General features: G+C 39.5%; 1 protein-coding gene across 2 annotated transcripts in view; it reads left to right on the forward strand.

Moving 5' to 3' along the window:
• The window catches only part of ltbp3 (latent transforming growth factor beta binding protein 3), a 38602-nt gene extending 17557 nt beyond the window's left edge, over positions 1–21045 (forward strand). Inside the window, exons 2-29 of one of the 2 annotated variants that reach the window (XM_042430586.1) lie at positions 108–380; positions 500–663; positions 745–850; positions 3190–3276; positions 3487–3603; positions 3740–3895; positions 4577–4684; positions 4796–4809; positions 4892–4961; positions 5230–5304; positions 6137–6265; positions 7513–7644; positions 7735–7863; positions 8031–8150; positions 10008–10130; positions 10297–10419; positions 10681–10800; positions 11396–11524; positions 11839–12009; positions 12198–12278; positions 12563–12691; positions 12828–12965; positions 13072–13212; positions 17362–17490; positions 19243–19404; positions 19499–19588; positions 19730–19858; positions 19971–21045. In XM_042430586.1, coding sequence (XP_042286520.1) covers positions 108–380; positions 500–663; positions 745–850; positions 3190–3276; positions 3487–3603; positions 3740–3895; positions 4577–4684; positions 4796–4809; positions 4892–4961; positions 5230–5304; positions 6137–6265; positions 7513–7644; positions 7735–7863; positions 8031–8150; positions 10008–10130; positions 10297–10419; positions 10681–10800; positions 11396–11524; positions 11839–12009; positions 12198–12278; positions 12563–12691; positions 12828–12965; positions 13072–13212; positions 17362–17490; positions 19243–19404; positions 19499–19588; positions 19730–19858; positions 19971–20122 — 3497 coding nt within the window. In that variant the 3' untranslated portion in view covers positions 20123–21045. The remainder of the gene's footprint in view (positions 1–107; positions 381–499; positions 664–744; positions 851–3189; positions 3277–3486; positions 3604–3739; positions 3896–4576; positions 4685–4795; positions 4810–4891; positions 4962–5229; positions 5305–6136; positions 6266–7512; positions 7645–7734; positions 7864–8030; positions 8151–10007; positions 10131–10296; positions 10420–10680; positions 10801–11395; positions 11525–11838; positions 12010–12197; positions 12279–12562; positions 12692–12827; positions 12966–13071; positions 13213–17361; positions 17491–19242; positions 19405–19498; positions 19589–19729; positions 19859–19970) is intronic. The other variant, XM_042430587.1, reaches the window with a different exon arrangement.
• The last annotated feature ends 332 nt before the right edge of the window (positions 21046–21377 follow it).

Below are 21377 nucleotides of genomic sequence, written 5' to 3' on the forward strand. Positions count from 1 at the left end.
TGCATGTTTTGCTTTTCCTGATGTGATTCATAGCTATGAACTGTTGACCTGTCGGAGTCTCTGCCCGTCTCCCGGTATGACAACTCTCCTCCTGTCTGTTTCCGCAGTTGTGTGTCCCCTGACGTGTATGAATGGAGGAGTATGCAGCTCAAGGAAGCACTGCCTGTGCCCACCCGGCTTCACTGGTCGCCTCTGCCAGTTTCCACTCCAGCAAACGCAGCAAGCTCAGGCAGCGCGAGGCAACAAGCAGCCCGTCTACCCCGTATCTTTGAAGCCAGACGGCCTGAAACTAACGGAACAGTCAGGGCATACCCAGCTGACGCAAACGCACTCAGTTTTCACCCTACCTTTGACACAAGTAGGGCACCACTCATCAGAAGGTATCTATCATTCGCCACGCCAGAACTTCAGCATGTCTCACTTGGTTTTGAGTGATGGGGAGAATATATTTTATGATGCATTTCATTCCCCCGACGTCTACCTTTTCCTCTGTTTTCAGTGCAGATTAATGTACGTGTTCACCACACGCCAGACACCTCTGTCGTCATTCAACCTATCGACCAATCAGATGTCAAGCCTCCTCACAAGACGGGGACGCGCCCGACCCCCGCGAGACACAAACCGAAGGGGCGCTGCTTCCAGGAGACCACACCCAAACAAGCTGTGAGTTTTATTATATGATGCAATGATGGACGCTGAGCCTGAAAATTCCTCTGATATCATTTCTCTGTGTCACTGTTGTAGTGCAACAGCACCCCGCTTCCTGTTCTGACCAATCAGGAGGATTGCTGTGGAAGTGTGGGGAATTCGTGGGGGCAAAACAAATGTTATCAGTGCCCCAAACTGCCAAGTGAGTTACTGCGCACTTCAAGAAGTCTCTTCTGCTTTAAAATTTTGTCTTACTACATTTTCAAGCAGCTCTAATTCACTTTTTTTTAGAAGCATCATTTGTTTACTCTTTTCTAGTGTTTATATTCAAATGTGAAAGTGCAACAAATTGTTTTCTTAAAGTAATCCATGGTAGATTATTATCCAATCTGCATCTTGTGTGTTCCTGGGAATAAATTATTGTTTATTGAGCCAAAAATGTCAAGCATTCCCAGCAATTTATACCTTCCACCTTATGAAATCAAGGCCCTGGATTAAACCCATCACTTCATACCTCTATAAAAACGTGAGTGTATAAATGAAAGTTAGTGGTAAGGTCGGTTAGGGAGTGTGTGAAAAGTTGGGAAGGAGAAAACGGAAGAAATTAGGGGAATTACACACAGACAGTGAGACAGAAGAGGAGAATGTGGAAAATAACCCTCTACTTAAGCGTGTTCCTATGGGCCTGCCCAGTGCAGGACTGTCATCACATTGCTGAAGATTGAATTTCAAGAAAATCTTGGCTACTCACGTTTTTCCACTCTGCTATTATTCCAGCTCTCAGTTCTGAGTCAGACAATGCAGTCTTTGACAAAACCTGATACTGTACGTCTGGTTAGTCTTTAGATAACTGGACTCCTGCCCGGAGCACTGTCTGTTTTGTTACTTTCATATCCATTTATAACCCTCTCCCTTTTTTAAAAAAATATAAATGGCAAAAGTAAGTGAACGTGATCTTGCCCTTCTTTTAATTGTGCTTTCAAAATGTTTATTTTAATGCAGTCTTCCAAAAGCTCTCAAATAAAACTACATCAAAAGTCGAACATTCTTCTGTTTTGGAGGTTCAAGGCTCATTTAGGATAAGAATAAGAACAAGAGTAATGCATTGTTATGAGTTAAAACCTCATGAAAGAGTTGTTCAATACAGTCTTTAACAAGCTACACTTCATCAAAGGTCTCATAAAAAATGTCATTAGAAAAGGAAAAGAAAAGCAGAGAAAGAAGAAAAGAAAATCTTGAAGTAGTTTGTCCAGTTTATGCATAAAATCTGGCCAAAATGTTTGCTGGTTCCAACAGCAGCTGACAGCGTCATCGTCCAAAATACAGCACTGACTCTATAACGTGACTGCATGGAGTGAAGCTTAATATGTTATTTTAAATTTAGACTAATACTGATGCACATTTTAAAGGAATAGTTTGAGTTTTTGGCTTATATGCTTGTTTGCTTTCTTGCCAAAAACCACAACTTGTTGTTTTACAATGTGTTAATTAGTTAATTAGTAGGTGTGTTTTCTAACTTTTGACAGAGTCAGGCTAACTGACTGTTTCCCCCTACTACCAGTCTTCAATGCTAAACTAAGCTAATCCATGCATTAGTGCTTTTCTCATCTAGCTTTTGTCAAGAAAGCGAATAAGTGTTTTTCCAAAAATGTCAAAATATTCCTCTACTTTACAACAAGGTCATTTTCCAGCAATAAAAGAACCTCTACGGGCCTCAGTAGGCACATGTCTAAAGGATAAAGTATTTATGCCTGTTCTGAATGGTGACGCTGAAAGTTGAGGACAAAAGTTTGCATCATAGCCTCATTCTGGCTGCATCCCACAGCTTCCATGATCCCTCTCCAAGAATTCTGTCTTTATTTTGTGCACAATAAATAGGAATTCCAATAAACAGCGCACACTTTTGTCTTTCTGTCCTTTGGGGCATTCATAGTGTTGCACTCATTGTAGATGTGAAAATTGAAGGAAGTAGTTGTATGAAGAATGAAAAAAAACAACTTGGGAGAGAATCAAAATTAAACTCTGCTTACTTTTACACTCATGCACACTTAGACAATGGCTGCATAAAATTAGCATGAGATTGTCTGTTTCGTAAAGTTACAAAAATTGCAATTCTTCCCTGTATCCACTGTTGGAGAGGGGATTTCACTTGCTGTTGCTTGTTTAAAGCATACTGAGGCCTTACCTCTGGCAGCGCTATCAGTGCTATCAATCCATTTTCTGTACCCATACAGAATCATACATATAGTGCAACAGCGCATTATTATTAGCTATCACCAGTACAATGGATTCATGAAACACATATTAGTGCTCAAAGATAATGGATGAACATCTAAAGATTCTTGACAGTTTTTAATCTTAATCGTTTCCAGAAATGTCCTGAAAAAGGTGGTGTTGGGGATTCTCCACTTTTTAGAGACTAAATCCTACAGTTTTACATCAGTTTTCATCATCCGCCTGCGGCCCTTCTCACTCCGCTCTTTACGCTCACATTTTTCTCACCTTTCCCTCTGTGCACTGCCGTGTCCTCTCCTTCCTCAGATGCATCAGTCAAGCAGACCATTGTGGAGGACTATGGCTCCACCTGTCCACAGGGCTATAAAAGATTCAACAGCACTCACTGTCAAGGTAACGCAGGCCAGGCGTAGCTGATAGCCTGGAGAAGTCATTGCTCACAGCTCAGTTTCAGGGTCATTTCTGTCAGTTTTTATGTGCTTACTAAAACTACAGTTCCCATGTGATGAAGCATATCACTTGCGTGTGAATACATAATATCTCTTACAGTGTATCAACAACATAACATTTTTCATTTTTATACCATGCTTCCTGACCTTGAAGATATCAATGAGTGCTCCATGCAGGGTGTCTGTCAGAACGGAGACTGTCTGAACACACTGGGCAGCTTCAAATGTTCATGCAAGCCCGGTTTGGTGCTGGAAAGGAATCGATGTGTCGGTGAGTAAGAGATCACTGAAAACCCACTTGAATGACATGAAATTTCCATAATGTGATTCTCACCATTTGAAAAATCTTGCTGCCCTCATCTGTCTCAGCGAGATCCCAAATAAAACCCTGTTGTCTCCTGTGTCAGAGTCTCCAGCTGAGCAGGCTCAGTGCTTCCTGATGGTGTCTGAGGCCAGGGGCTGTGAGCACGCGCTGCCCACCCCCCTCACTCAGGAGGTGTGCTGCTGCACGGTGGGCAAAGCCTGGGGCCGTAACTGTGAAAAATGTCCTCAGGTGGGCACAGGTGAGTGGACGGAGGCAGAGAGGAGTTAGTTGCTGAGAAAATGACCTAATAACAACTTGTTCATGATATGATATGTTACAAGATGTTGTCATGTTGACATCTGTCTGCATGTGAACACATTTTATGAACACAGGTACTCAAGAACTTATGATCTAAGCCTCATAATTTCACCGCAGGTTTACCCTGTAGAGTAAATGACCAGACTTAACTGCATATATTTATATTTTAAGGTTTATTTCCCGCCCTATCTGCTTTAACATGTAAAGTTATGTAGATTAACACACTGATCATCTTAATTAATTTTGGTCAGAATACTCTTTAAGTTTCATATATTATGGTGATTATTCGAGGTCATTATGCAGCTCAAGTGCATATATTGCTCATGAGAAGAGTTGCTCACTCCTCTTGTCTGATAACGCTGTGTTAAGCTTGGAAACTGGAAATATAAAGATATATGATTTTGTAGTAGATTCAGTTAATGTTCAGGTTGATGGTTTCATAGCAGTACAGTTTGTATTATATTTTAACCTTTGAAAAATAAAGATATTGAGTATTGCTATAATTAGCAATGTTCGTGTGCATCTCATTGTTAGTCATTACGAGGTTTTTATAGTGAATGTGCTCAAAATGTGAAATAAAGTAACAATAGGATGCTCTCCTCTTTCTCCATGTGGTGCTCAGCTGCCTTCAGTAAGATCTGTCCTGCTGGGAAAGGCTACATTCTCCAAAATATAAGAGAGACTTTGTCCTTCCCTTCATATGTCTTCCCCCGCAAGCTTGACAAAGACGGTGAGTCCCCAAATACTGTTCACACCACTATCTAACATTTTTACTTGTTAGTCCTTACATGGATAATGTTAATTCACACTTTTAATACCTGTCTATCTGTTCTGCTTTCAGAAATAAAGTGGCCGGTAAGACATTATTTCTGTTATTATACTTTGATAATAGTGATATTTTTAGCTGTTGGAAGTGCTGACAGTCTCTTTCAACCAGGAGAGGCCACCAGAGACAACAACCGCTGCGCAGCAGTCTCCCACCAGCACCCACAGTCCTCGTGTGCCTGGTAAACTCACCTCCAACCTCATCAGTCAGATTCATACTCCATTACTCCGGTGATGGAACATGTTGGAACACAAGTCAAAATGTATTAGCTACTGGTACTGTATATTGTGTACCTTAGCTGTCATAAAGCGGGGAAAGTTTCATTCTTGCTGCTCACTGCAACAATGACTGACAGACCAGCTTACTCAAAAATATCAGAGCTAATGTTCAACATGTCATGATCCCTCTTTTAGTTTGTCCGCTTAATTTCTCCTCTGTTGGATCCACAGTTGTTAAACCCACCCCTCCACCAATCATCAGAATGACCGACAATGCCCGCCTCGAAACACAGACAAAAGTGCTGCGTGAGTTCCCTGCAAACCTCAAACTGACTATAAAACATCTATTCTAGAGTTACTCCTTCAAAGGCTGGTTCATGCTTCATACACCTCAAAGCTGAAAAATCCAGCTCTCCACATTCCCCAGTAAGAGAAGATGTTGTGGTGAGCTTTGGGTCCATCACTCACAAATGACATGTTGACTTTCTCCATGTAATAAACTTAATTTATGACAGAATGCATAAGACTTCTTTGAGCTTATTGAGACGCATGCTTCTTTAATGTTCAACTGATGCTTTTGGATACTTTGCATGTTGCGTGCATTCAACCATGGAGCATGAACCAGCCTTCAGGTGATGTTCACATTCTTTGTGTTTTATGGGAATAAAGTGTTGCTGTAACTGCAATTTGTGCAGAGTGATACACGCTGTATTTCCATAAAAAGAAAAAACATTCCCTCAGAGAAATCAATGATAAGCACTGAACAGAATTACACTACTACAATCTTTTCTGCTTTTACTGCTTTCTTATTCTGATTCTGGTCCCCCGTTTTTTGTTTATGATTTTGAACTTACAAAGAGTTACAAAATCCTCCTTAAGAAATTCAGTACAGTTACTGACTGTACACCTGACACCTGTCATTGGCTTTGATGTGAAAAAGTCTGAGGGAGTTTAAAAACTAGAATAATGTGAACATGGCCAAAGCCCAAGGATTTGAGGTACAGCATGAATGTTATCAGCTATATATATACATATATGAAATAATAATAATGATATACACACACATACATCTATGTATCTATATATATATATGCATGTATATATAAGATGCTGAATGTTGTGTGTTCCCTCCCTGAAGCAGAGACAGATGAATGTAGGCTAAACAGGAACATTTGTGGTCACGGAGAGTGTGTGAACAGCCTGAACGGTCACATCTGTCACTGTCACCCTGGCTACCATCTCAACCCGCAGAAGAACATCTGTGAGGGTAAGAGACAATGGTAGAGACGGTGCAGGAATGGGACAATTTCTCAAGTTTTTTATGCATGCATGTCCCCTGGCAAAAAACACAAGACACTCTGGTTCTTGGAGATTATGTTTTATTTGTTTATAATTTCTATGTTTCAAGCTAACTTTCCCCCTCACAGACATAGAATTGGTAGAAAGGATAAAGACTTTATGAGTAGTCGTAGCATCACATGGCTTAAAAGAGGCTACTAGTTAGAGCTCAAATGATGGCCCCCAAAATGGTAACTGTCCATAATTTTTAAACACTACCTCTCATCCTGTCCGCTAGTTAATGTTAATGTATGGGTGCTGCCTTAAGATCGACATTAAAAATAGTAACTTTGGCTCTTGGATCTAATTATTCTCTCATTATTGTGTTGGTTGCATTCTGAATCAAAAATAGAAGAATGACAAGAATAATAGATGAAAAAAGTTATCAATTCATCTAATCTTAGTCCCAGAACACAGCTGGCTGTTTCTCATTTTTATATGATCTTGACCTGGTTCAAATTTTTTAAACTGTCACTAGAAGGATAATTGCAATTTTAATTGGTGATAATTGATAATTACAATTAGTATTTTGGTTTTTACAATGACTTAAATGTGATTGTGTGCAATATTAAAGCTTTGATTATGCTTTTAAAGCAAGTGTTTCCTATTTTTTAATTCATGTTTAGCTCTGAAAAGATACACATTTTATTTAAAGAGCATTTTATTTGGAAGATTTGGGTTCATTAAGTAAAATGTGAAAGTAGATACATAATAAAAGGTGCTGTTGCTCAAATGATAATTGTCATGAGTCATTGCAATTAGCTAATAAGTTTCTCTAACCCCCTTAATTTGAGTGGTTAAAAATGTTGAAAAGTCATGTCGGCATCCAAAAAATAACAGTTAATAACATTTTTAATTGTTTTTAAGTTTCATAGTTTTCTTGAAGTCACGCACAAATATTCTGCTTTCTTACAGCAATTTAAATGTTTTTTGTAGTTTTATAGTTTCTGTCATAGATGTGAATGGGTCTGTTCTTACAGTAAGTAATAGTTAGTTGATCTAATACGTGACACATATGATTGTCAATAAAGACATCATCTAAGTGTAGGTGATGAAAACCACTCCCTGGAATCATAGTACTGTGCCCTCTGAGCTCTCTGTTGTCTGTAATATTTAACTCTGTTTTCAACATACGTAGTTGTTGTACTTTTCCTTCTCTTCACTCTTGTTGTCCAGACGATAATGAGTGTGAGTCAGAACCTTGCGGCCATGGCAGAGGCTATTGCGTTAACGTAGAAGGAAGCTACAAATGCCATTGTCGCTCAGGTTATAAACACATGGTGCAGCATGGTAGACTCAAGTGTGTAGGTAAGTTAAACCGAGGTATTCCCACGTTAAAGTGTTTTATTCTGTAAGGAATCAGATTCTGCATCAGCTCTTAACCTCTCTGTTCTGCAGACTTCAATGAGTGTGCTAAGCAAGACATCTGTGGTTCTGGAGGCCAGTGTGTGAACTTGCCCGGTTCCTATAAATGTGAATGTCACAGCGGCTTTAGGAGCAAGTCACACCGTCATCCAGCCTGTGAAGGTACAAAGAGACTGATTATTATAACATGGATATTATTGAACAGGCTTTCCTCTGACAAAACACTTATTATATGTGTGTGTCACTATGATATGCTTTCGCCCGTGCTCTGCATGTGAATCCAAATCTAAATATTATGAGCATATAAAACTTCCTCTCACTTATTCCAGACATAAACGAGTGTTTGAATCCCGACACTTGCCCCAATGAGCAGTGTGAGAACCTACCAGGCTCCTATGAGTGCGTTCCTTGCTTGCCTGGTCACGAGGCCCGTGCTGGCATCTGCTATGGTGAGTGAAATTCTGCTGTGCAGCAAAAGTCATCACTTGTTAATTCATTGATAAATCACTGATACATTTTTCTTTCTGTCAATGTGTTCTGATGGGCTGCTGCCCACTGGAGGGCGTTATTATCATGCTAAAAAGTCAGAAAAAGATGCTCCTGAGAGCAAATTTCCATTCAATTGAGGGTATTTGCAGTCATGTGGTTCCCACAGTGAGCAGTCATTCACCTACATTCACTTAGCATCAAAAGATTACAGAAAATGTAAATATATTGATTAGTAAAATTCAAGATGATTGGGTATAACTTCTTAAAAAGTAGTAGTAGTAGACCTTTGCTTTGCTTCTTTACCATAGAAGGAAAGCAAAGGCAAACATGTTTGAAAAATGTTATGTCAAGATAAATATTACACGCTACATGTTTACTACTTTTGAATAATTTGTACTCTACTTTTTCAATGGGTAAAGATATTTGGAAATATTGTAGTTTTAAAGTCATAAGTCAGGTACTAAAGCAGTTTTTAGTCAACAGTATCTTGACAACACATCACAGTTACAGTATGATAATATGTAGACATCGCTGGTGGAAAGAAGACACAGACTGTAACGTAGTGGTACTGCAATAATGTAACATATGTTAGTATTGGGATTAGCCAAATTTCGGTATTGTGCGTCTGTACTATAATGATAATAAAAAGGCCCTGTTAAAATCAACCTTTCAAAACAATTGTGCAGTTTTCTTACCTAAGAATTTCAAAATATGGGGCTATATATGTACAAGGCATTGTTATATGCAGCTGTTATCCACAATCCCCTCATTATGGAGAACTATGATCAAAAAGTCTCAGGATAATTTGGGTGTTTGTCGTCCTTGCATTAGAAATTAGAAATTGTTGGTGAAATGTAAAATCAACTCTGATATGTATCATTTCTTCATGTCCTTTGAGAATATAACTTCTCATCTGTATCATTTTCAAACATATTGGAAAAATGTCTTTGATACTCCTCTCCCTTGGTTAGAGTTTTTAAGTTTATTTACTGGTCATCTTGCTCTACTTATTTATTCATTTACAGTTAGAAAAATTCTGTAAGATATTACCTGCTTAAGATATGAAGAATAACCGAAGACAACATTTGTAGATTTTGTGGTGATGAGGAGGAGGATATCTATCATGGTATTGTCCAGTTGTTGAATCCTTTTGGCAGCAGGTAGCAAATTGGTTATCTCAACAAGCAATCATTTTACCTTTATACCCTCTCAGTATTATTTGGGGTTGTCAAGATGATCAAAATATGTTATTGAGCACTGTTGTGTTGCTTGGCAAAGTTTACGTATTTGATACTCCAAGAAAGCTCGTTCTGAGCACCCTCCCCATTATTTCTCAAACAGTGAGATGGAAGATAATTATGAAAGGTAGAGCAAAAAGCTCAGGCATAAATAAATTTGAGATCCTGACAATACCAAAAACTACTGAGTTATGATAATTCTATGATATCATAACTTAATATTATCTGGCTTTTTCATTTAGCTCCTGCTATAGAATGAAGTATTTAACTTGAATTGCTGTATTGCTGTAAGTTATTTGTGTTTGTATTACAATTACACATAGTACTTGACACATACAGGTGTACATGTACAGGTATATATATATGGTATGTCTGTTGTAATTTGTATAGTTATGTTTGTGTTGGTAATGTGAGTTATATATGTTATTTGTTTTGTGTAAACACTGTACATGTATTTTATGTTTGTGTAAAATTTAAAAAGAACAATTGTGCAGTTGAACATCAGTTTTCAGCAAGAGTGTATGTGATTGCATCATTGTAATTTAACTCTTCCTCTTTTCTGTCTCTGTGTTTCACCAGACATTAATGAGTGTCAGAAGCCCGGCATCTGTCCTAATGGGCGCTGTGAGAACCTCCCTGGTACTTACCGCTGCCTGTGCAATGAGGGCTTCCTCCCATCTGCAGACAGCAAAGGCTGCAGTGGTTAGTAACACAGATTTCACCTTTACATTAAGTTATTTTTTATTTTTTATTTTTTATAATGCAGTAGAGTCATTTAATAGCCATATGTATGAGGAACTTGTTATCATTAAAGGGCGGGTGGTTTGCAGATTCACACAGATTGCATGTTTTTCCTTCTCCCAAACAGACATTGATGAGTGTGAAGATGTCAGGCTCTGTGCCTACGGCCACTGCATCAATACAGAAGGCTCCTTCAAGTGTCAGTGCTACCCGGGATACCAGCGCACTCAGGAAGGCAGCCACTGTGAAGGCATGAATTATTCAACATTACAAAAACCATGTATTTTAATTGTGTTAAATGTTCATAGGGAATCAATATGAAATTACTTATCACCTGAAAGTCATCAGACTTGTTTGGAACATTGTAGTCTGGGAAAGCTAATCAAATAAAGTGTGACTGAGTTCAGTTTGGTGTTGACCATTTCAGGAATAGATTTCTAAAATTATGCACCTTTTCTTGCTCAGCCACATGATTCACATTTCATCAATGTTTTTATTTCCTTCCCCTCAGATATCAATGAGTGTGAGAGACCATTAAACTGTCAAAGGGGCCGCTGTATTAACAATATGGGCTCATACCACTGTGAGTGCCCGAAGGGCTACACACTGGTCGGAGGCAGGAGATGCCAAGGTAAGTCTCCTCAAACCCTTCAGGTCAGACCTTTATCAGAAAACAGGATGCTGTCTTTCATTTTGCTTGTAATGAGTTATTTGTAACTAATGCTAACACATATGCCATCAGTTAAATTGGAGTGTAAAGCTAGTTTGTTTTATTTACAGTGTCTTTATTTCTACCCTTATCTTTAACCTTATTGTTAACCACATGTACCTTTAATGTATTATCTCTTTTAAGAGATGATGTTACTGTTGTCTTGTCTTACAGTAAATTTAATAAAACCTGAGCTTGAAATCACTCTCTCGTTAGCTCATTCACTCTTTCCTACATGATAAATCCTCAATAGTTTTACTCTAGTAAGCAGTTAATTGATATTTTGGACACTTATGAATCATTCGTTTGCATCATTGTTTTGCATTGTTTTGTGGGATTTAAGCGTAAAGTGGACACTATAACTACTCTAACAGATATATTAATGACAGAATGTTTTCTTACTTTATGCTGAAAAACATTGAAAGTTGCTGAAAAAAGAAAAACCATTTGTTTGCAACTCAGCTGGTGTTTGGATTGAAACAAATACTTAGAGCAGCCTCTGTGATTTCACTTTCAGACATAGACGAATGTGCCGCAGACAGAAGTCTCTGCCAGCCCTACGGCTCTTGTGAGAACAGACCGGGCTCATATGTGTGTGTCTGCAATCACGGTTATGTCCTCTCAGAGGACAAACACAGCTGTGAGGGTAAGCCTGCGCTGATTCCTTCTGCTTTACTCTAGACCCACATTCATCCCAGAGCTTTAACCAGGCCTGAACATTTGATCCCTTCCTGTCCCGAGCCCAAAACAGCTTAGTTCAAACCAAAACCAAATCCGAGGGCCTGAAAGCTGAGAAATTATAATAATTTGCCATAAATTAAAAAACTATATTCCATATGAACCCAAGTCACACACTTTAACGCATTAAAATGACATGTAAATCCTGCTTGGATAGCTCATTTGAGGTCCTGTCCTGTCATTGGAACATACACTGAATCCTCATCATGTTTGCTCCTGCAGCAGTTCGAGTGCTGACAGATGAGAAGAAGGAGTGCTACCTGAACCTGGATGACACTGTGTTCTGCGACAGTGTCCTGGCCACAAACGTCACCAAGCAGGAGTGCTGCTGCTCCATTGGAGTTGGTTGGGGAGATCACTGTGAGATCTACCCCTGTCCTGTCTCCCAATCAGGTACATTCACAGCACAGGAAGTAAACTCATATCCAATCAGGATCTACAGTTTTTTGGTGGTATTTTACTAACAAGGGGTTGGACAATATTAAATAGTTATCCAGATAATACTGTGTACTGTCATGTCATATTCTGTATCTACATCTTATGTACTGTTTATTAAACTCTTTCTTGTCTTCTCCACTCAGCCGAGTTCCACTTCCTGTGTCCAAGCGGGCAAGGTCTCTACTATGAAGAAGGACTCATTTATAGCCTGCCTGCCTACCACGGTAGATATTATGCAACTTGGGTCACCATAGTAACACACATCAGAGCTACAATATTCTTACCATTTCCACCAAAATGTCCATTCTGTGATAATATTCGTAGTAGCTGAGTTTAATACCTTTTGCTTATCCTTGTCCAAATATGTTGTCAGTTCCTAATGCTTGTGGCTGTAGTCACTTGTAAGATTGGAACACCATTCTCATTACATGCCCCCCCCCCCCACCCTCCTAACCTCATCTAGCTGTGAGTCTGTGACTGAGAAGAGATTTTCCTCTCTTGTCCGCAGATATTGACGAGTGTTCTTTGTTTGCTGATGAAATCTGTAAGAAGGGTCGCTGTGAGAACACGCTGCCGGGCTACGAGTGCTATTGTCAACAGGGCTTCTACTATGATAGCAACCTTCTCGAGTGCATTGGTAAGCGCTTAGATAAACACCACAAAGTGGCCACTTAAAATCATCTCATGCTCACAAAAGCATTATTTTCGTTTTTGAAGGCAGAACAGTTTTGTTGGTGGTTCATAACAGATTTCTGTTTGATGTTCTCCCTCAGATGTGAACGAATGCCACGACGAGTCTCTGTGCACTAATGGTCAGTGCGTCAACACAGAAGGGTCCTTCTACTGCAACTGTAACCGTCCCTGGACTTCAGACTCCAACAAGAAGAAGTGTGTGATAGCAACAGTAGCAGGTAAGTAAACAAGTATCTTCTCACAATGACCCTTGAGAGCTTACTCTGTTTATCCAGTTGCCTGAAGAGTTATCTGGAGTGGTCACTTCACCTTTTTGTTGTGCAGATGTGAATGAGTGTGAGGACCCAGCCAACTGTAAGAATGGCCACTGTGTGGACACTCCGGGGTCTTACTACTGCATCTGCTCCCCACCCTGGACCCTAGCTATCGACCGTAACAGTTGTGTGACTCCTGAGGAGCAGGCTGGTGAGTACAGATCTTCTGCAGTGAGAAGATTATGAAGAGCAACAAGGCAGTGGTGGACAACAGCAGTTTACTCTGGGAAAAAAAAATCTAAAAAAAGAAACAACGATATTGGCTTTCTGCACTTGTGGGTGTCAGTATATGGGAGACAAATCTGGTTTCAGTGCCAAGTTGCACAAAGAGGGTGAAGGAATCTACTAACCTTTTTGTAGGAGTCATCGCTCCAAACCAAGACAAGAATAGGCATCAGACTTTCAAGGTATTGACCACCTTAATTAGACAGGCATGAAGCATTGACATTGTTATATTGAGCAGACATATCAAACATTATGTTCATAATGTTCTGTAATCATCATTGAAAATTTAGAAAAAATATGTGAGCATGCTGAATCAGTTTGTATATTACAAACAAATCATGTTTTTTAATCACTTTTTAAGTAGTTGAGGGTTTTTGTGATCTTACAGTATCACTTTGAGTCTGTAATTGACATTACTAAGGGTGTATGCCTACGTTACAGAGGAACAACCTTAGAAGTACTCCATGTATTTTTACACCCAGTGATGGTTGGATGATATTTTAGAGTCATCTTAAGCTAATCCACACATTTCTCACTGTGCTCATGTTTTCTGGATCTGATTGGCTGGTGAGCATAATTGTCTGTGCATTGCAGTAACATAATCTTATGAGTACTGCATTTCCTACTTTTTCCTCTAAGATTTTGTGCTGTCTAAAGTAAACAAATTGTTAACATGCCTTTTAAGGAATCTTGGTTATGGATAGTCAACAGGCAAATATAGATATAAAATACATATCCAAATGTACCCGTGTATTTTTTGCACATGTGATAGTAAAAATAGTTACACAATTAGATTGTAGCTTTAATAAACATGTAGAAATACTGAAATGAAATAATAGCATTTAAATATCCCATTCGTACCCCCAACTTCAATCTTGCATATTCTGCTAATAGTAGTTTCCTTTGTAACTGTTTTTTACTGTAATTGCTGCCTGTGTTGCTGGTGCATCAGTTGCAAACACTGAAAAAAAAAAAATTAATTTCTCAAGGAGATGTCTATATTCACATCTACAAATGACTCCTGGATTTTTGAAGTGGTCACTTTGTTTAACTCTTTGTTCACTTTGTTACAACAGAGTGGTACATGGAGTTGAAAGTCACCAATGACATATAACATCTGCACAAAACATTGGCTCTGTAGTTACATTTATTGATAGGGCTGGTCGCTCTCCTTACCAATTGTACAGGATGAGAGTGGAGATGGCTGCTGCACAGCTTGGTTTCTTCTGGTGGATGAGACAGTCGCCTCAATGCCACTACATGCTGCAGAGGGGAAAACTGACTGTAGTTTTTACATATTCATGTATGCATGCCTACATAAGTGCAAACTTTTATACTGTTGTTGGCAGTCACATACTGGGGTACCTTGACAGGTGTGATATGGAGGAAAGATGTACCATTCTGAACCCATGTGGTGAGGTGTTGTTGGCCATTTGGTTACACCATTTTGTAAAAAAGGAGTAGTTTTTGTTATAGTTGTTGTTGTAGTTGTTTCATAAAACCTAAAGCCAATGTTGTGGTTGTAAGGATGATTAGCAGTCCGGGCTGTCAACTGATCACCATGTGGTATTGAGCCACATTGAATACCAGACAGCCCAGGTTGACCCAATCATGGGGTCAGGGTTTGCTGACAACATCTGGTGTAGAAGTCTGTCTTAAACCTGGAACAAACTTTTTCCTCATTGTGGGCAGACGTTGGAGACATGAAGTTAAATTGCACCCTGTTTAAAGAAAGGAAGGCTGCAGCTGCAGTACTAGTAGAAACAAATGCAGTGAGGCGGGATATTAAGAGGCTATGAAGGTTAATGGCCATGCTATGACCAACTTGCCAGTGTGTATAGTTGGAAAATCTGTTATTCCAAGTTTGAGACTGTGGTTCTGGATGGATGGATGGATGGCTCCATTCTCCCTGTTGCCACTACAACCTAACCTGATGCACCAGATGGTTTACACAGAACCATCTGAGACGTGGTCCTTGGAAACTGTTTGGAAAAGGAGGCATTTTCAAAAAATACTTGGCAGGTGATTGGCTGAACCATCTCTTACCCTGCAATGCAGCTAGATTCACAAGATCATGCAAGAATCCTCATAGGACACTGATTGGTCCAAACCACTGGTGGTTCAGACACAAGTGCATAACTTGAAGCCTGACAAGACATATTCTTGCATGATCTCGTCATGATGTTGTGATATCGCAAATCCAGCTGCCTTGCAAGGTAAACTACAACCCTGACATGGATAAATGACTAGAAATTGGATAGGTGGATAAACACTCATGAGCTTAAAGCTAACTTGAATACATGCCATTAATCTGTTAATTTGAGGAAATATTTTGTTTATAATAATAATAATACATTTGATTTATAGAGAACTCTTCAAGATACTCCAAGAATCTTTACACAATGAGTTAAAAAGACCCTAAAAAAACACAAAAAGCACAAGGTAGCAAAGGACATTAATCACATTAAAAGCAGTTCTAAAAAGGTTAGTTTAGAGTAACTTCTTGAACACACACACATTGGCGCAGTCACAGATGTGTTTGGCGATAGAGTTCCAGAGGGAGATATGGAGAAAGCCCTGTCACCCCAGGTTTGGTGCTTGGTCCTAGATGATGGAGACAAAGAGGTTGGCGCCAGAAGAACGGTGGAAAAGGTTGGTGAGGTATGAGTGGGGCCTGGTCATGGAGAGCTTTGTGAGTTAAAAGAAGTAACAGGGAGCCAGTGGAGGTTCTTCAGGACAAAATAACAGGAGTGAGTTATCAGGCGAGCAGTAGAGTGCTGCTGTGCTGGTGTTTATTTGGGACTTTGAACGGTGTACCGTGTAAAGAATGCTGTTGCAGTAGTCGAGTCTGGATGTGATGAAACCATTAATCAAAGTCTCAGCAGCAGAAAAGGATTGATGGACGGAGATGAGCTATGTTTTTTGGGTGGAAAAAGGCAGCATTGGTAATGAAATTAGCGTGCTGTTCAGAAGAGTTACTGTCGAAAATGACTCCAAGGTTGTGGATGTGTGGGGAGAGAGACAGAGTGGAGTAATCTGGTGAGGCAGAAGTTGTGAGTGGTTTTGATGAGGGATTTGGGACCAATGATGACCATGTCAAATGTACTGCAGTTTAATTTAAGAAAGCTGGCTTGCACCCATGATTGAATTTCACTGAGGCGGTTGGTTAGGGTGAAATGAGTTGCAGTGACAAGGGGGAGCATGTAGAGGATGAACAAGAGAGGACCGAGCACTGAACTTTGAGGGACACTTTGGGACAGAGGAGCGGTGGAGGAGGTGCAGTTGTTCATGCTGTTTTACTGTTTTCTTTCTGTGAGATAAGACTTTGGCCAGGAGAGGGCAGTATCGGTGATGTTGAGGGAGGACTTGAGGCAGGAGAGACGAATGGTGTGTTTGATGGTGTCAAAAGAAACTGTGAGGTTGAGGAGGATGAGAATGTTGGTTAATCTGTGCAATCATTCTCCATTCACTGCAGCATATTGAAGCCACAACAACAATACAGGCCAAACAACAAAAAAAGCTCAAGTCTGCTCAATGTCCAAACCATATAACATACATGCTGTGTTCCACATCACAGCACACATTGGCCGACATGGCATCATTCATTGTCTCTGCAAACTGCCTGCAAACTTCTTGGCAGATAAAAAAAATCCTCAGTTGATGTGTTCCTGCAACTAAGCTTCCTGTTTTACCCTGCAGCGTTATTGCAGATAGTGCAGTGTGGTTGCATGTTAACTAGAGACCAACTGCAGTGCTATGCATGACTGAAGTTCAATTTATTTTTAGCATTACAGGTGAAGGAAATAACTTGCATGCAACTTTAAGGGTAGAAACGTCAACAGAAAGCAAATGGGACATACAGGGGGTGTACACAATAACAGTAACTGCTGTACATTATAATCCAAACCAGCACAATATTCCTACAATGACTGCTGTTGTATTTATTGCGGGACTATTGTACCAAATTGCATTAAATTGCACAAGTTTCTTTGTTATTGTGTCCACCACTTGTCAAGAAGAGCTGGCCCCAAGCAGATGTTCATACTGTAACCAGTGTCTGTGGTGCCCTTTGCAGATGTGAATGAGTGCCAGGATCCCTCGTACTGTAAGAATGGGAGGTGTGAGAACACGCCCGGCTCCTTTCACTGTTTTTGCGACCATCCCCTCACCTTCAGTGCAGCGCTAAAACAGTGCGTCTATGACGGTGGGTAAAATCAGCGTCAGCTCGCCTGAGCCTGACCGATTAAAATGAGTTTTGGCTTACCTCGACATCTGCCACTCATGTTGCTCTTTGTAATTCCTCCCAGTATGAGGCCCAATTTGTGGCCTCTACTGACTTTATGTTCAGTTCCCCATTTTATAGAGACACTTTCCCTTTCTTGGAGAGATACCACTTTGCATAGTTACTAAAATACATATCCAATATTTGTGCACACAAATCAGAGTATGTTCAGTGTGAGAGACTGATTTGGGCTGGTAGAGAAAGGATACACCCAGTATTTGAAAACTGCTCATTCAGTAAACAATGGCTTGAGCTCATTAGTGACAATTTGGCAAGTGAGATATACAATATAATCCACAGCACAGTTATGTTCTGCTGATCATTTTTACAGCCATTTCTTGAAAAGAAATTTTTTTAATTTCTGTAATTAATGCTACAGCACTAAGCTGGTAAGATAACACACTTTTGTCAGTGGTGATATTCAGCACTGTAGCCAGAAGATAGACAGAAAATGACATTCAGCACTGTGCTGCTATCATACTCACAAATCAAGAAGACAAGTGAAGCATGTTGATCCACAAGCAATCAAGCATTAACAAAGCGGTTTGCTCTGTCCCAAAAACTGTGAGAATAACTTGAGCATCAGTGCAACACATGCAGCCACCTTTATTCTTTATTCAACCAGAAAACACTGTGGGGAGCGCATGTTTTATTACTAAGCACAGTGCATGAGAGACCAGTAGAAAGGTAAGTTAACTGGCCCATATTTTAGTTTACTTTAAATCACCATAATAATTGTTATTAGCAGCTAAGTACTTATAGCCAGATATACACATACAGTACCTACATGTACTACAGTATACAGTAACAGTACTCTTGTATAAGGCAATGATTTAAAGTATGATGGCAACTTAATATTGGCTCTTGTTTGTAGGTGTTATATCGGTTCTTATATGAGTTGGTAACTTTCACATCAGCCTGTAGATTCATATAGTTAAACGTGTAAATTAATTAATTGATGACCCAGTCTCAAAACATATATAAACAATCTGGTTAGTGGGTTTTCTTTTGCTCTGTGTGCTACTTACAGGATGAATATACTGTGTGTAAGTACATAGCAAGCTGAAAAATAAAAGAAATCCTGTATTATGGCTTGCTATTGTAGGCTAAATAGACCAGAACTGAAGGGATGAAATGCATGCTGGGATCTTAACCCCCAATACCCTGAACAAGAATAAGCATGTATAGAGGATGGATGATACACTTTCTGCACTTACACTATACTCACTGTTTTACTCTAATCCATAACTATTTTTATAAGTTATGAAAGTGGGTTCGATGACTTACTACATGTAATACATATAAAATATTGACATACTCCAACAAGAGAGTGACTCCATCATCTACAGTAGATTGTGGGTGTTACAAGCAATGTGAAATGATGTAATGACTTCCCTAATATGTGTATATCTTATGTATTTTTGTGCATGTATATGTGTATCTTATTTTTCTGTGCAGACATTTTCTTCTGGCTTTCATAATGTATGTGTAAACCTTGTATTAATCACAGAGGTCTGAATATGACTTCCTGTACTTGCACTACAATGCAAATACAAAAAAATCTGTGAATTTAACAGTTACTGACTCAATCATTTTTAAAAATCCCCCTCTACTGTTAAGTGTTAAACAGTCGTTAACATTACACATCTGTTTTTTCACCTTTTTTTTACCTAGATCGCACTGCAGCCCACAAGGATGTGTGCTTCCTGCAGGTTGACGAGGGCTTGATCTGCAGCGAGCCCAGGAACGGTATGGTGGTGACCTACTCAGAGTGCTGCTGTCACTACGGTCGAGGCTGGGGACCCGAGTGTAACACCTGTCCACCGAGAAACTCGGGTGAGCAAACTGCACACCCAGCTGTTCTCCATGACTACCGACTGCCATTTGTCCTTCCTTTTGAGCTATAAAGATGTTTCTTCTTTGTATTCAGAGATGTTCACTCGTCTGTGCGAAATGCACCTGGAGACTGAGTCCGATGGGGAGCAGGATTTCCTGCCAGCTTTTGCTAACTATAACCCGGGTAAAACCAAACCCCATCTTTGTCAATATACAATCATTTGGCAGACACACAGATCTATTTACTCCCAGCCAACCCTCACTTTCTTATCTCCTTCTGTCCCACATTTTCTCTTTTCTTCCCCTGTCTATGTGACTGTAAAAGGTGACAGTTCAGAGGAGGATTCAGATGAATGCAGCTGTGCGAATGGCCGCTGTGTCCGCTCCTACCTGGGCACCATGTGTGAATGTAACCCAGGCTTTAGACTGGACCACTCACCCACCCGCTGTATAGGTTTGTACTTGCTAGTTTTACAAAAATACTGTCCTTATTTCGTCAGTTACTTATAGCATTATTATTTCCTGTTTTACCCTCATTGATAAGTGCTTGTGTTATTTTTTTTCAGACATTGATGAGTGTGCAGAGCCGGGACATCGTAATAGTCCATGCAAGAACGCTCGCTGTGTGAACACCGCCGGCTCGTTCAAGTGCTACTGCAAACACGGCTTTGTGGCCACACGCAGGCCAAACATGTGTGTCCGTCGCAGAACTCGGTAACCTCCGTGTGTCACTCTGTTTATCTGTATCTGTGCAGCACACACAAGCACCATGCACATGCTGCACATGAAATGTCAGTCTCATAATTAAAATGTGGGACTGTGTGTACACAGTGAACCTAAAAAAAAACATGCTCTCATATGAAATGTACAAAACATATCATTGTCAGCTCCTCTTTCACTCCCCATTTCACATAAAAAAAATCTATACAGACAAGGAATATGTTTTTGTTTGTTTGTTTGTTAAACATTTTTGTAATTATTCTTTTTTTAAACTGTTTTTTGTTAAGTTTATAATGTGCATTTTTTTCATTGATCTCCCTGTTGCATTGATCTTCCAATCTTAATTTGAATCTCTGATCTCAAGATGCCTTGTTTTAATGACGTAACATGTTTCGAAGAGCACAACACAAGTATAAAGATCTGTCTGGTATTCTTGTTGTCTACTTCAGCCTATTCAATATTTGTATCTTACAGGGATGCCATAAGAACTTAGAAATGTTACGGTGTTCCCCTTCACATTCCCGTGTAAGTCCACATTTTTAATTCTAAATTGACATCCTCTGAATTGTGTTTTCTAACCACACATTGTTGATTTTGTGTTATTGTACAGTTTGTGGATGAACAGTTTCTTGTAAGACTGGTCCCTGTCCTACCCCTGTTTATTTGTTGATGTAAAATATGAGAAACCTGAAGTTTGTGTATAATTTGACATGTGCACCTAAGTGGACTTTAAGCTAGAAATAAAGGTCATGCACTTAGCAATGAATATAGTGGGAGTATTTGCTAAATGTAGCTTATTTTGGGAGAAAAACAAGAAAGTTTGACATCTGTTGTCATAAGTGTTGCAACAAAGCATTTAGAAAACCAAAGACGCTGTTGAAACGAGAAGAATTGAATTAAAAGAAAGATGTCAACCAGTCATGCATTTGTATTCCTTGTGTTTGTGGGTGTTGTGTTTTGTTTTACACATCTGATGGAAATAGAGAAAACTGAAAATACTGATGCATTAATGTCTACATATAAAGACAGAAACACAAAGATGCAGCGTTCCCTTTAAAGCACACCTGGAGAGCAAATAAACTCAGCACATGGTAGGTTTCCATAGGTCTTCCATTAAGTTTACTTCTGTGAGCTTTGTACTTCACTGTACAAATCTGTAACATTTATAAACTTAATTGTGGTTGTTAGCATGGTATTTTGATAGGATATTTGTATTTTTGAAAGTGAGTGTTCTCTAAATACTTCACGTACAT

Source organism: Thunnus maccoyii, chromosome 13, assembly GCF_910596095.1.
Source record: "Thunnus maccoyii chromosome 13, fThuMac1.1, whole genome shotgun sequence".
Classification (NCBI taxonomy): Eukaryota; Metazoa; Chordata; class Actinopteri; order Scombriformes; family Scombridae; genus Thunnus; species Thunnus maccoyii.